General features: G+C 43.6%; 1 protein-coding gene across 1 annotated transcript in view; it reads right to left on the reverse strand.

Annotated features, from left to right (window-relative positions):
- Positions 1 to 15,814, reverse strand: part of eml2 (EMAP like 2) — a 62,610-nt gene that overhangs the window by 7,315 nt on the left and 39,481 nt on the right. The window contains exons 13-18 of the mRNA XM_020536191.2: positions 15,334 to 15,401; positions 12,111 to 12,199; positions 8,966 to 9,063; positions 7,607 to 7,694; positions 3,824 to 3,916; positions 2,440 to 2,570 (exon numbers count right to left, since the gene is read on the reverse strand). Coding sequence (XP_020391780.1) covers positions 2,440 to 2,570; positions 3,824 to 3,916; positions 7,607 to 7,694; positions 8,966 to 9,063; positions 12,111 to 12,199; positions 15,334 to 15,401 — 567 coding nt within the window. The remainder of the gene's footprint in view (positions 1 to 2,439; positions 2,571 to 3,823; positions 3,917 to 7,606; positions 7,695 to 8,965; positions 9,064 to 12,110; positions 12,200 to 15,333; positions 15,402 to 15,814) is intronic.

Here is a 15,814-nt window from a genome sequence, read left to right on the forward strand (position 1 = left end):
GAAACGTCAGCCTTCCTGCTCCTCTAATGCTGCTTGGCCTGCTGTGTTCATCCAGCTCTACACCTTGTTATCTCAGAAGGACCGAGATGATGCGGGCAGGATAAAAGAGGGAAGTGAGCAAGATCAATAGAAAAAAAAGGCATTGAACTAATTTTGAGCACCCAGGTTAACGGGAAGCAAGATAACTGGTCTTTCAGAAGTAGCCATTATTTTGTTACATTAAAGCAAACTAGTCAGTAAAACCGCATTACAAAGCCGTAGGCTGATAGAATTCTTTTTCAGAGAATTTTACTGCATGTAATTCTGGTCTCCCTGATATGGGAAAGATGTTGAGAAACTTGAAAGGGTTCAGAAAAGATGTTGCCAGGGTTGGTGGGTTTGAGCTATAGGGAGAGGCTGAATAGGCTGGGGCTATTTTCCCTGGAGTGTTGGAGGCTGGGAGAGGGGGAAGGGGTGGGGGTGGGGGTGGGTGACCTTATAGACCTTTACAAAATCATGAGGGACATGGATAGGGTGATTAGCCAAGGTCTTTTCCCCAGGGTAGGGGAGTCCAAAACTAGAGGGGCATAGGTTTAAGGTGAGAGGGGAAAGATTTAAAAAAAAAAGGGACCTAAGGGGCAACATTTTCACACAGAGGGTGGGGTGTGTATGGATTGAGCTGCCAGAGGAAGTGGAGGAGGTTGGTACAATTACAATATTTAAAAGGCATCTGGATGGATATATGGATATATGAATAGGAAGGGCTTAGAGGGATATGGGCCAAATGCTGGCAAATGGGACTGGATTCATTTAGGATATCTGGTCGGCATGGACTAGTTGGACCAAAGGGTCTGTTTCCATGCTGTACATCGATGACTGACTAACTGCCAGGAAGAATCACAGCACAGTAAGTGGAATTCGCACACTTTGCTCTGTCTCAGGAAACCGATATGGATTTGTCTGTACAAAATTGGCACTGAGGTAGCAAAGAGAAAAAAGTCATCATGTTGCAACCATGAGCTTTCTTAAAAAAACCCCAAGCCAAACAGCGAAAAAAAAGCCAAATACAGTGAAACCAAAACAACTCCTACTGAACTGACTGAATGCCAAGGGCTACGCGCCAAAGCTTGCGGCAGGAGTGGGGAAAGACCGGAGGTCGTCCTGCTGGAGGTAAGTGGGGGTCTGTTCAGCTATTGGACCCTCCCGGTGCCTCAAATGCGTGTAAATAAAGTCCTGTATGTGTAAGGGATACCTTTAGTTTGTTGAGATAGAGTCAAACCCTTATGTTTACTTGATATGCTCCCACACTGAACTGAACTGCATTTGTGACAATATATGTATATTAAAAGATTTGTGACCAAAGTATATTTTTGAAATAAAAAATGCCAAGAGCTACTCCATGTAGCTTCTTAAAGGCAAAAACAGTGGCCTTTGCAGGCAGCAGGAAACTATGATAAAGGGGTCATTCAGGCCAGATCAAGAAAGGAAATAGGAGGAGGCTCTTTTGACCTGCATGTCAGCTCTGCCATTTCACTCGATCATGTCTGCTCCATCTCAGTGCTATCTTCCTATGCTATTCCCATATCCTTAATAGATTTCTAAGTGTCAAAAGAGGCATCAATCTCTTGAACATTAGCAGCAACTGAAGCATAGATTTGAACAAAAAAAAAATTGGTGAAAGGCAGGAAGTTTAGAAGGGATTTGAGGAAATTTTCATTCCCCCATCCCCCATCTTCCAGGTGTTAGGAATCTGGAACACACTGCCTGGGAGGGTTCTTGAGGCAGGAAACCTCAAATCCTTTTAAAATGTGCACCCGTGGATGAGCACATTAAGTGTCATAACATTCAAGGCTATGGGCCTAGTGCAGGTTTGAAGTAATTTTTGTCCGGGCAAACTGGATGGGGCTGAAGAACCTTTTCTGTGCTGCCATGATTCTGTAACTACTTTACTGAATTCCAGTGGAATCCGCGCAATTTTCCAGTTTATTAAAAGGGAGACTTTCAGTAAGTTCCAGGTGTAGGGGAATTGCACAGCAGAAACCCAAGCAGTTCCCTCAGACTCTGCTCTGCAGGATGGATGGACGACTGTCTGGCCATCAGAAAATCTGGACCAGAATTTAAAGTCATAGCCCAGCAGGCCTCCTCTTTGAAAGAGGAGAAAATGCTTGAACATGCAAGAGGGAAAAGGGTTCTTAGAAAAAAAAAGGTGATGTTCAGAAAAGAAAAAAGAATTTAAAAAAAAGGCACTTCAGCCATTGGATCAGAGCAGAGAAGTTGCAGAGATCCCTGATTGAGGGTGAAGCGGGGTTGACCTGGGTGCAGGCTGGATGATAGATATCACTGAAAAATTGTAGATGAGCTATAGAGGAGCGAGAGCGTTACAAGCTGCAGCAGTAGTAATTGCACATTAGCTGCATATTGAGGGAGACCGCTAGCTCCCAATATTCACTCTAAACTTACCCGAGGGTGCGAGCACGGATAGGAAAACAAGTTCACTTTCCCAAAGTCATCCGCTGTGACAAGGAGTTGATCGTCAGACGACCTGCAAATGGCATTGATATCGGTCCCGTCTGCTCCCTCTGGCCAGACACCTGGGAAAAATCACAACAGGAATGGGGTCATCTCAGTGCTCACTGGGACAGTGCCCACGAGGAGGATGCAATGGCCTAGTGGTATTATCAGTAGACTATTCATCCAGAGACTCAGGTAATGTTCTAAGGAGCAAATTACTGCAGATGCTGACATCTGTACTGAAAGCAACAAATGCTGGAGATCAGTGGGTCAGGCAGCATTCATGGAGGACGAGCACGAGCTAACATTAAGTGACTATTCAGAGCTAGACTTAATGTTCTGAGGACCCAGGTTCGAATCCAACTGCAACAGATGGTGGAATTTGAATTCAATAACAAAAAAAGTCTGGAATTAAGAGTCTAATGATAACCATAAAGTCGTTGTGGATTGCTGGGAAAAACCTTATCTGGTTCATTCATGAACTTTAGGGAAGGAAGCTGCCATCCTTATGAGTGCTCCAAAAACTTGTGATTTCAAATAAACCTGTTGGACAATAACCTAGTGTTGTGTGACTTCTGACTTTGTTCACCCCTGTCCAACACCAGCGCCTCCACAAGAAGAATAATACAAACACACTGAGATGAGATGTACACAGGCATCCAGTCTAAGCAGTTTAACCATCTCATTTCCTACCAGTCTGCTCAAAGTGGCTACAGCAGCTACAAAGAGACTAAACATCACCCTTGCTATTAGACATGCCTCTATCCTGTCCTTCCGTGGGACATGGTGGGACTTCCTGTACACACTTTTCTGCTGCTACCCATCCTTCATTCCTTCACACTGTTTGGACATGCCCTGGCATTCTGATTGCCATTGCCAAATAGCCAAAAACTACTGCACCCCCACGTTGCCAATCAGGGATCTGGGGTGGCCGCTATTGCAATGCAGCAGTCTCAGTTTCTCTTTGTACGGAGTTGCTCAGTTGCAAGTTCTGTAAAGGAAGGTGGTTCTCATGCTCTGGTGCTGGATATACTTCACCGAAAATGAATTTACACGTTGTTAACCAATCTGTTGTGTGTGGTTGGTGCTTTGCCTTCAAAATGGCAGATAAAAGTTTAAGGACTTCACAAGACCATCAGTCGTCAATATATTAAAAAAAAAACCACAAAGTGGTTACCAGTGGAATGCAACAGCCACACACATTGATGCCAGGAAGCCAGCATTGAATGGTTTCCTCTACTAATGCCATTGTCAAAATTAATGGCTTTACATCTCTGTACTGACATATAGGGCTTGAATAAGTGGAGAAGCCAGACCCCAGTTTAATACTCACCAAAGACCTGGAAGGAGAGTACACAGGTAGAGGTCGCCCACTCCAAGTCCCGCACCACATCCACACTCGTCACCTGTTTACAGTTAGGAGTCCCTATTGGAGGGAAGACAGTTAGAGATTTCACTTAGAGACACAAGCCTTACAGAAGGAAAGAAACAGAATCGCAAAACCACAACATGGGCTACAACGTAGGGACAAAAAGATCCAACTTTTGCTGAGAGAGATCTATGAGCCAATCTCCATCAAAATAAAAAGAACAGAACAGGTATGGTATATGAAGATAGGTGACAAAAATCAGCCAGGAGTGCTTTGACTGGAGACACAGGACTGGGGGGTTGAATGGTCTCCTAATCAGTATACACCAAACTAGTGCACTCACTCCTTGTTATCCACGGATTCACTGTCTACAACCTGCTTATTTTCCGCCCCATTGACTCATCCAGTCTGATGACGTGGGCGTTCACTGCAGATAGGATAGTTACATTGTACATTGCAGCAGTATTCACATTTGGTGGTATCCATGGGAGATCCAAACTCCTACTCCCCATGGATAATGAGGATTTGGTTTAAAGAGATTTTGTGTCAGTGCTGACCCAGTTTCTAAGTGGCATGCACAGCATTTAGATAGCTACAGACTAAAAACAGTTCAGAAATAGAAATTGCTGGAGAAACTCAGTAGATCTGGCAGCAGAAAGCAGAGTCAATTGTTTCAGGTCCAGTAGCCCTTAAATCTTGTTTGACATTCTAACAAGAGTTTCTGATGAAGGGTCACTGGACATGAAATTTTTGACTCTGCTTTCTTTCTCCCCAAATGCTGCCAGACTTGCTGAGGTTCTCCAGCAATTTTGGTTTTTGTTGTTTCAGATTTCCAGCACCCGTAGTTCTTTATTTTTTAAACTACGGTTCTAAAAAAAAACTCTTTACCACTTATCATAACATCAAGATCAAAGAGTTACAAATGTGCATACTAAATTTAAAATGTAGGCCATTCAGCCCCTCGAGCTGCTCCATCATTTGAGAAGATCATTGCAAATCGTATAGTGGCCTCAATTTCACTTTCTGATCTATCCCAAAATCCTGTGACCCTCTAATTAATCACCAAAATCTCATCCCACGTACTTCTTACATAGGAGACTTCTACTGCATTCCAAAGATACACAAAGTCAAAGTCAACACACCTGGATGCCCCATCGTATCAGGCAATCAGACCCTGTGTGAGAACCTCTCTGGCTATGTGGAGGGCATCATTAAACCAATTCTACATGCAACCCCCCGCTTTAGTCGCGACACTACGTATTTCCTAAAGAAACTTCACACCTGCAGACCAGTTGAACCAAGAACATTCCTCATCACAATGGAATGGACGTTTTGGCACTCTACACCAGCATGTTCCACGATGATGGAACTCAGTACTCAATACCAACAACTGCCAATTTCCAGACACCATCCTGCAACTCATCCGCTTCATCCCTCGACCACACAATGTCTTCACCTCCGACAACCAGAACAGCAATGGGGACAAAATTTGTTCCCCAATATGCCAATAATTTCATGCACCAGATCAAGCAACACTTCTTTGCTGTGCAGCACCTCCGACCAACACTACACACCAGCTACATAGATGATATTTTCTTCCTTTGGCCTCATGACGAGGAATCACTGAAACAACTACACAGTGATATCAACAAGTTTCATCCCACCAAACTTACCATGGACTACTCTCAAGAATCAGTTTCATTCTTGGACACGCATCTCGATCAAGGACCAACACCTCAGTACCTCACTCTAACACAAGCCCACGAATAATCTCACGATGCTGCACTTCTCTAGCTTCCACCCTAAATGTATTAAAAGAACCCATTGCCTATGGACAAGCCCTATGCATACACAGGATCTGCTCAGAGGAGGAATGTGACAGGCACCTAAAGATTTTGAAGGACGCCCTCATTAGAAAATGATACAATGCTCAACTCATCGCTCACCAGTTCTGCCATGCCACAGTGAAAAACTTCAATGAACTCAAGACAGAAAGGATACAAACGATAAAGTACCCTTTGTCATCCAGTACTTCCCCGCAGTGGAGAAACTACGCCATGTTCTTTGTAGCCTTCAACATGTCATCAATGATGATGAGCCTCTCACCAAGATCTTCCCCATGCCTCCACTTCTCACCTTCAAACAACCACCAAACCTTAAATAGACTATTGTTCATAGCAAACTAACTACCCAGCCTTCAGGAGGACATAGGCCACAACACCACACAACCCAGTCATGGCAACCTCTGCAAGACATGTCAGATCATCAACAAGGACACTACCAACACATGTGGGAACACCACCCACCACTTACACGGCAGATACTTGTGAGACTTGGCCAATGTTATCTATCTCATACGCTGCAAGCAAGGATGCCCTGAGGAATGGTATATTGGCAAAACCATGCAGATGCTATGACAATGGATGAATGGACACCGCACAACAATTGCCAGACAAGAATGTTCCCTCTCAGTCAGGGAACACTTCAGTGGTCAAGGATATTCAGCTTCCAATCTACGGGTAAGCATCCTCCAAGGCAACCTTTGAGTTACACAACAACGCAGAATTGCTGAGCAGAAACTTATAGCCAAGTTCTGTACCCAAGAAGACGGCCTCAACCGGGATCTTGGGTTCATGTCGCACTACATGTGACCCCACACATGTCTGGTGTCTTTAAAATCTTCCTTACTGTCCTATTTTGACACCATCACCTTGATAAATTGTTATGATCTCTCTACGTTGATTAGTTTGCAGAGTTTTGGATTTATTACTTTGGTTAGACTCTCGGTATGCGACTCTTATACCTATCATTTTATTCCAGTCATTTGGTTTGGCTCCAGCACCACCTTATTTTTATAGTGTTTTGTAATTATCTCTCTGCCTCAATTAGTCAGATTATAGATCATCCCTTCACTGGTTATTCAGCTGTTGACACTTTATTCACTGTCTAACACTCTTGGTAACCTGCAGACACTTATTATCTGATACTTCACGCACATAAATTGTAGATCTTTCGATCTCTCTGCCCATAAGTTCTATGTTCTGTGTGCTTCTGTCTCACTTCACCTGATGAAGGGGCTACAGTCTGAAAGCTTGTGATTTCAAATAAACCTGTTGGACTGCAACTCTGTCATGTGACTTCTGTCTTTGTCCACCCCAGTCCAACATCGGCATCACCACATGAGTCTTCAGAACTTTCTAACCCAAAAGAAAGTCTCTTAATCTGTCTGAAATGGAAGCCCCATCATTTGTAAACTGTTTCCCCTGGTTCTAACCTCTCCCAGAAAGAAGCAGCGGTCTATCAGTATCCATGCCATCAAGTTCCCCTCAGGATTTTACATGTTTCAGTTATATCATCTCTCATCTTTCTCCATTCCAATGGATACAGACTCTATTTATCCAACCTCCCCATACAAAGAGAACCCCCACCCTTCTCGGGGACCAGTCAACGGGACCTTCTTGGAACTGCTTCTAGAGTAATTATGTTCTTTTTATTAAAAGAACATAGGAGGCCAAAACTGTATGCATTACTCTAGATATGGTCTCACCAATGTGCAATGCAATTGTGGCAAAACATCCTTGTTTTTACATTTCATCCCCCTTGCAATAAAACAGCATGCCAGGTAGGAGCCATACACTTGACATAGTTACTGTCTAAATAACAGAACAGACATTTGTGAAGACTTTCCCCACGTACAAGTAGCATCTGCAGAATTTCCCAACAATGTTAGAAACTCTCCGTACTCACAGAAGAGGACTTCATAGTCTCCAGAGTTTGTGACTATATAGCGACTGTCAGCTGACCAGTCCAGATGAGTTATAAAACTGGAGTGTCCCTAAACCAGAATAAGAATTCTTTGGTCAGGATTCAGGTAAAGATAGATTTCCCCATCCCTCTTCTGGAAAGAGCAGCCAAAATATTGTAATAAAACAGGAACTGCTGGAGGAATTCCATAGTTGCTGACAGGGAGACATGGACAGAGACATTAAGTACAACATAATGCTTCTTCAGAATTCAGAACACACATGACTGTTCTAAAGAACTGGAGTCTGGGTTTTAATGGGATTAGAATAGATAGCTGCTTGATGATTGGTGTGGATATGATGAGCCAAAGGGTGTCTTTCTGTGTTGTAAAAACTCTTATGACAGTAGCATTTAAAAACCAGCATTTCCCAGCCCTTCCTGTCCCTGAGAAGAATCCTACTGTTTCTCTCCACAGATGCGGAGATTCTCCAGCAATTTTTGTTTTTTTTTGCCCCCGAGATTGCAAGCATCAACAGTATTTTGCATTTAGTCAAAACAGAGTGGTGTCCCTCAACTTGCCTCCCGAGTTGCCAGAGATAAACTTTGACAAGTGAGCAGCCCAAACAGGGAGACACCACATCAACACGCTCACGGTCCCTCGGAACAGGAGAACAGAACAGTTGAGGATGGGAGAGAGGACTCATGCTTGGAGAATTCACACGCAACCCCAAGAAGAAATACAAGTGTGCAGGAGCAAGGTGGAAGACATTGCCCCCTCACCCATGAGGGATTTTAATAATTGAGGTATTTGGTGTTTTAACAGCAGAGGTGAGCCTTCCAGCCTGGGGGTGGGACTTGAACCCAAAGCAACTGGTTCAAATGGCAGCACAATACACTCTACCTTAAGGACTGCTCCAAGAGAACAATGAGCCAAATGGCTCTCCTCTCTCACTCTTAAAATTCTAAAAACTGGTCACATTTGTTGTTAAGAGAATGTTGAGGGAGAAAGCCACAGTTTGTTTAGATAGAGATAGTAGGAACTGCCAATGCTGGAAAATCGGAGATAACAAGGTGTAGAGCTGAATGAACACAGCGAGCCAAGCAGCATCAGAGGAGCAGGAAAGCTGACGTTTCAGGTCTGGACCCTTCTTCAGAAAAACCTTCTTCATTTTTTCTGAAGAAGGGTCCAGGCCCGAAACGTCAGCTTTTCTGCTCCTCTGATGCTGTCTGGCCTGCTGTGTTCATCCAGCTCCACGCCTTGTTATCTCAGTTTGTTTAGATACATTGCCAGAATCTCTCTGTAGTTCGATCATGCATTGACCAGCTCTGTGGTGGGGGGAGGGAGCCCACTATATTACTTACGGAACACCTTCCCACTCGATTGTACTTCCTGCCATTTTCGGCCACTGTGTATATGTAAACATAGTTGTCATGTGATCCAATGGCCAGGTAATTGCCATCTGTGAGCAAAGAAAGAAAGAAAGAAAGTCAAATGAAGATCTTCACAGTCTGGATGAATAGCTTCAAGCAGCCAGGGACACAAGGCCACATTCTCCATCACAAATTGAAATTTTCTCTCTCACCAGGAATAGCAGGACTGTCACTTAAGAGATTTGTTCAGCTGGAGCAGTTTACACTGCGGTTTGGAGAATGAGGGGGATTCGATTGAAATATACTAAATTCTAACAACTGGACAGACTGGAGCAGGGAGAAGCTTTCCCCTGGTTGGAGAGAGTCCAGAACCAGTGGTCACAGTCTCAGGATATGGACCGAGATGAGGAAACATTTCTTAATTCAGAAGGATAGTGAACCTGTGGGATTCTCTACCACAGAAGGCTGTGGATGCTGGTTCACTTAACACGTTCAAGAAAGAGGTTGATAAATTTTTTACTAAAAAAACATTAGCAGGCATGAAAGGTATGGAATCCCTACAGTGTGGAAGCAGGCCATTCAGCCTGTTGAGTCCACACCAGCTCTCTGAAGAGCATCCCACCCAAACCCAAAACCCTACATCCCCCATGGCTAACTCACCCAGCCTGCACATCCCTGGACACCATGGGGCAATTTAGCACGGCCAATCCACCCTAACCTGCACATCTTCAGACTGTGGGAGGAAACCCAAGCACCCAGAGGGAACCCATGGAGACACAGGGAGAATGTGTAAATTCCACACAGAGACACAGTCACCAGAGGTGAAATCAAGCTTGGGTCCCTAGTGTCAAGAGGCAACAGTGCTAGTCACTGAGCCACTGTGCCACCCTATAGAGGGTAAGTGCGAAAATGGCATTGAGATGAGTGGCCAACACCTGCTCCTAGATTTCAGCAACCAAACTATTTTTTCACATTCCTTAACACATTCAGCAGAAATCACGAGGTTAAAAAAAAAATTCTGTGACAGCATTGTGGCTATCTCTACACCACAAGCACAGCGACTCACCACTGTCTTCTCCAGCACGAAGATGGGCAACAAATTCTGGCTTGGCCAGTGATACCCAAAACCAATAAACGTTACAGAAGAACCAGAAATACGATGTTTTGGAGGTTCCGTTTTGGGGCTGTTACTCCAGAGATAACAAGTTGCATTTATGGAGCACCTTCAATTTAGTGAAGTCCTGAAGGTCATGTGTTTACAGCCAACTGCAGGACTACAGTACAAAGAAACTCCAGAGCAACATGTTGGAGGTAGTAAATAGGCTTGGATACTTAATTGGCTCATGGGCAGGAAACAAGAAGTGGGAATGAAGGGCCCTTTTTCAGGGATTCCACAGGGACCGCAACTATTTACACAATATACATTAATGACTTGGAGGTAGGAAGTGAAATGCACTGTAGGCAAACGGCAGACAACGCAAAAAACAGATTGGAAAGGCATGCTGCCAAGGGGACAATTGCAGTTTACAGAGTAATATTGCTAGGTTAATTATGTGGACAAGTTGGCAAATGGAGTATAATGTGGGAAAATGTGAAGTTGTTCATTTTGGAAGGGTGACCAAAAAGAACAGCGTATTATTTAAGAGAAGAAAGACTGCAACCTAAAAGAGGGACTTGGGGAAATTTGTGCACAAAACACAGAACGCTAGCACAGCAGGTAATCAGGAAAATTAATGGAATGTCAGCCCTTATTTCAAGGGGATTGGAATACAAGAGTAGGAAAGTCTTACTGCAACTGGACAAGCTACTGGTGAGACCACATCTGGAGTATTGTGAGCCATTTTGATCCCCTTATTTAAGGGTACATATCATTTCATTGGAGACAGTTCAGTGAAGGTTCATTAGGATGATCCAGGTTAAGAAGGGATTGCTTTATGGACAAAGGCTAAACAGGTTGGGACTCTACTCACTGAACTGAAGAAGAATGAGAGGTGATCTCATTGAAACAGATAGGATTCTTAAGGGGCTTGACAGGGTAAATGCTGAGAGAAGGTTTCCCCTCAAGGGGAAGTCTAGGACCAGAGGGTATGGTGTCAGAATAAAAGGGGCAATTTAAAATGATAAGGAATTTCTTCTGAGGGTTGACTGTCTTTGGTTGAGACCTCTTACCAGGAGCTATGGGGGCAGAACCCTGGTGTTTATTTTAGGTGGAGATGGTTTCCCCAACAGATTAAAAATCAAAGGGTTGTGGTGAAGAAAGGCAGGAAAGTGGACACGAGGAATGTCAGATTGTTCAAAATTAGGGGCATATTTTTAAAGGGGAGAGGAGAAAGATTTAAGGATACGAGGGGCAACCGTTCTTTTAAAAAAAACCACAGTGTTTCGTGTGTGGAATGAACTGCCAGAGGAAATGGTGGATGCAGGTACAGTTACAACATTTAAAAGACATTTGGATAAGATCGTGAATAAGAAATATTTGGAGGGATAAAGGCCAAGCACAGGCAGGTGGGACTAGTTTAGTTTAAGAACGTGGTTGGTGTGGACTGGTTGGACTGAAGGGTCTGTTTCTGTGCTGTGTGACTATCAGCCACTATCCTATTGTATGACAGAACAAGCTCCAGGGGCCCAATAGTCTTACTCCTATTCTTATCTATGTTTTGACACTCATGCGGTACAGAGGATGCCGTACTGTCAGAGGTGCTCTTTTCAGAGAATGTTCTGTGCCTCTTATCAAGAAGGACAAACAGTGACACTTAAACTAAGCAGCCTGGCCTGAGCTTGTGTCAAGACCTGAAGAAACCATACTCAACAGGAAGGAGCCAGGGACAGAAGGAGGCCATTCAGTCCATAAGATTGAAAGCAAACAAACAAAGAAAAAACAAACACCACTTGTGTGAAGTACATTCATGGTCTGTAAATTCTCCTACTATCCCTTCCAATGCTAGATGTTTAAGTGCCTAGTCAAATTGATCAGATGGATTCAACCAAAGTGAATAGGAAGGCAGCATTTAACGGGATGATAAAAAAAGGCTCAGAACTCTTCAAATCCAAAAATTCCTCAGCCGGAATTTTCTGGTTTGCCCTGATTTGGCTGGTCAGCTTGTTTGATAAATGGTGTGCCTGAGAGTTCATGTACCTGGGGAGTAGCTCATCACAGACAGCTTCTCATTCCCATCTGTATGCACGGTGATGGGATCCTTCGTTTCAACATCAAAAACCATCCACCTGCAGGAGACAAGAGCCAGATAGAGAGCATGAGAGTCACAGTTGATGCTATCACGAGTAAGTAAGCACGCAAAAAAAAAAGGCTCCTGTCAAAATTTACAGAAACTCACAGGGAGAGATTGTAGGACAGGCAATCAAATGCCTGGCCAAAAGTGGTTAGTTTTAAATAGGGGAGGGAAACAGGTGGAAGTTTCAGAGCTTAGTGCTCAGGTAACTGAAGGCACAGCTGTTAATAGCAGAGCAATAAAAATTAGGCTGCTCATCTGGTTAGAATGAGGGGAATATAGAAATTGAAGGAATTGGAAAACAGGGAATGTTTGCCACCGTTCCCCCCCAACCCCACCCCCCAATTACTGAGCTTTGCCGGACCAGGAGCCAGTGTAGGTCAGCAAACAAGAGTGACGAGTCCGTGGGACTGAGAGAGAGCCAGAGAGCAGGTGTTAGATCAGGGACAGTGTAGTTTTAGGTGATCCCTATCCAACAAACCAAAGACATAGCTGGAGTCAAACTCTTATGTTTTGGTTTTCTGGTATGGTACTATACAGAACCAAAAAACTGTGTTTTTGACTAAGTATACTTTTGAAATAAAATCTCTAGTGTGAACAGGGAGGAAGTAAAGAGCAAAAATTAGAAACAAATACACAAATGGCTAGAAAAGCTCGGCAGGTCTGGCAGCATCTGAGGAGAGAAATCAGAGTTAATGTTTCAGGTATAGTTCTGAGGAAGGATCAAATAACCCAAAACGTTAACTCTGATTTTCCCTCCACAGATGCTGGCAGACCTGCTGAGCTTTTCCAGCAATTTCCGTTTTTGTCTGATTTACAGCATCTGCAGTTCTTTCAGTTTTTAATAAGAGCAAAAAGTAGCCTTGTGCACAACTCACTCTACACAAAATGGCACAAACAATTGCCTCAATGTTACACCTTTGTGCTTCAACTATTGTATACAGAACCTCCCTGAAGAGCCATCCCCTTGAATCCAGGCTGAAATAGAGAGAGTGTTCATTTGAGCAGAGGAAGATCACATACACATCAAACCCCACTGTGTTCGAGACAGAAATATTTCCTTTCCATATCAGTGAGCACTAGTGAATGCAACGGACCCTCAGGCACAGCAGAGATAAAAGGTAAGGTAGCAAAGTGTTACTGTCAACACTAAAGGGTTTAAGAAAGAAAAACTCATTAGGGATTGATTAAATTCATGGATTAGTTTATTTAAAACAGTGTAAAACATTACAGATTATGAAGCAGATATTGCATCAAAACTAACTGATTTGAGCGAGTGCTTAGCTTACAAACAAAGACAGGCCGGCAGAGTCACACGTTGTATACACACAACATACGGGTTCCTTTTAAAAAAAACAGGAATTCTCTTAAAGGCTAAGTATAAACACAATAATCCAGAGGCCTGAATCAACAAAACCATAAGACAGAAGTAGGCCATTTAGCCCCTCAAACCGGTTCTACCATTCACTGAGCTCACAGCTGATCTATGAACCTTTAACTCCACTTTACTGCCTTCCCTACCCCCACCCCCAATTAAAAATTGGTTTGTCTCAGCCTGGAGTATACTTGACATTGCCGACACAGCCTTACGGGTTAAAGAATTCCACAGTTTCACTACAGACTACTACAGCATCTGGGGAAATTCAGTTCATGAATATTGGTGGTCTCGAAATGGCAAGAGTGAAACTGTTGTCATTAAAAATCCACCTGCTGTCTTTACGTGGTCTGGCCTACACATGACTCCAGATCCACAGCAATGTGGTTTTCTTCTGAAATGGCCCGAGCAGTTGTCTGAAAATTGCCGCACAGTTTAAAAAGCACATGGTCCTCAATGGTTCAAGGCAGCAGCTCACCACCCCCTTCACAAGGGCAATTAGGGATGGGGTACAAATGCTGGCTTTGCCAACAACATTCATATACCAAAAATGGAAAAAAACAACAGTAACAGACGTGGCACTGAGGAACTACAGGCTTCATATTAAATTATAAATAAAGTGAGGATTTTTAGAAATTTCACTTCAAACTGTTTTTTCGTAATGAACTTTTGTTTTCAGTTCCTTCTGCCTCACTACCAGGCTACCAATATTCTCAACTCTAGTCAGCCTTCCAGAAGAGAAATGTTTCAAAGACACTCCTGATGCTGTCCCTGATATTCAAGGCATTAATGACAGGGAAGCAAACGCTCCCAAAACTGTTAAAAAAACCCAAAAAAATGGTGATGACATACCCAAAGCTGTACTTTACTTGGAAGTCTCAAAGTCTTAAATAATGGAAGCAGAGAAGGAAAGAAAAATGGAGCCAATCTTGCTCTCCCAGTCCCATTACCCTGTGGGATGCCCTGCTCCATGTGCCCAGGTGATCTGCAGAGCAAGAATTGGCCTGCCGAATAAGGTGAAGTCCCACAGCAGAATATGACACCAAGATAGAGTCATATAGCATGGAAACGGACCTTTTGGCCCAGAAGATAACAAGAACTGCAGATGCTGGAGTCAGAGTCAATACAGAATGGAGCTGGAGGAACACAGCAGGTCAGGCAGCATCACAGGAGCAGGAGAGTCAACTTTTCAGTCGGGACCCTTCAAAACATCGACTCTGATGCTGCCTGACCTGCTGTGTTCCTCCAGCAGGATTCTGTGTTGACCTTTTGGTCCAACAACTCCACACTAACCATGTTCCCAAACTAAACTAGGCCCACCTGCAAGCAGTTCACCTATATCTCTTCAAACTTTTCCCAATCATGTACCTACCAAAATCTCTTAAATGCTGTAACTGTACCTGTATTCACCATTTCCTCTGGAAGTTCATTCCACACACGAACCACTCCAAAAAAAAAGTTATCCCTAATGCCTTTAAATCTTTCTCCTCTCACTTTAAACACATACGCCCTAGTTTTGAACTCCCCCAACCCCCCACCCTAGGGCGAAAGGCACTGGTCATTCACCTTATCTATACCTCTGATTCTTAAATCGGGGAACCCTAACAACTGACTGTGCATCAGGCATGCCTCTCATAAGCATGAGTATTATCACATTACGATGGGTATGAAAATTAAGAGACAGCTAGTTGTGCCTGCAACACAACGAATAAATAATCGGATTTGCATTCAGCAATTACTCAAAGCACCCTTACCTTGCAGTTTGCATTCCCACAGCAACAACAGACCCACTGGGATGGAAACCAACTGACTGAGCCGGATCCTGCCAAGAAATAAAGGGAAAAAAAGTAAAACTCTCAAAAATGTAACTAATCTATTTGCTTCTTAAAATCAGCTACAGGAGTCTGTTATGGACCAGACCAGACCCCCCTCTCAATATGAAAGTAGACTAGACCCTAACTTTTTCTTATTTTATAAAGGTAAATGTAAAGTGCTGTGTTCCAGATGCAAGTTGACTGGTCAAACTATTCGACGTTAAGCAAAAGGACAAATTTATTCAAACAATACTTAAAACACAACAAAAGGGAGGAAAAGATAACAAGGTGTACAGCTGGACGAACGCAGCAGGCCAAGCAGCATCAGAGGAGCAGGAAGGCTGACGTTTCAGGCCTAGACCCTTCATCAGAAATGGTTCTGTAGGCAGGTACTAAGAAAGGTGATGTGGCTGTAGTACCT

The sequence above is a fragment of the Rhincodon typus genome, chromosome 39 (genome assembly GCF_021869965.1).
Source record: "Rhincodon typus isolate 14 chromosome 39, sRhiTyp1.1, whole genome shotgun sequence".
NCBI classification, from domain to species: Eukaryota; Metazoa; Chordata; class Chondrichthyes; order Orectolobiformes; family Rhincodontidae; genus Rhincodon; species Rhincodon typus.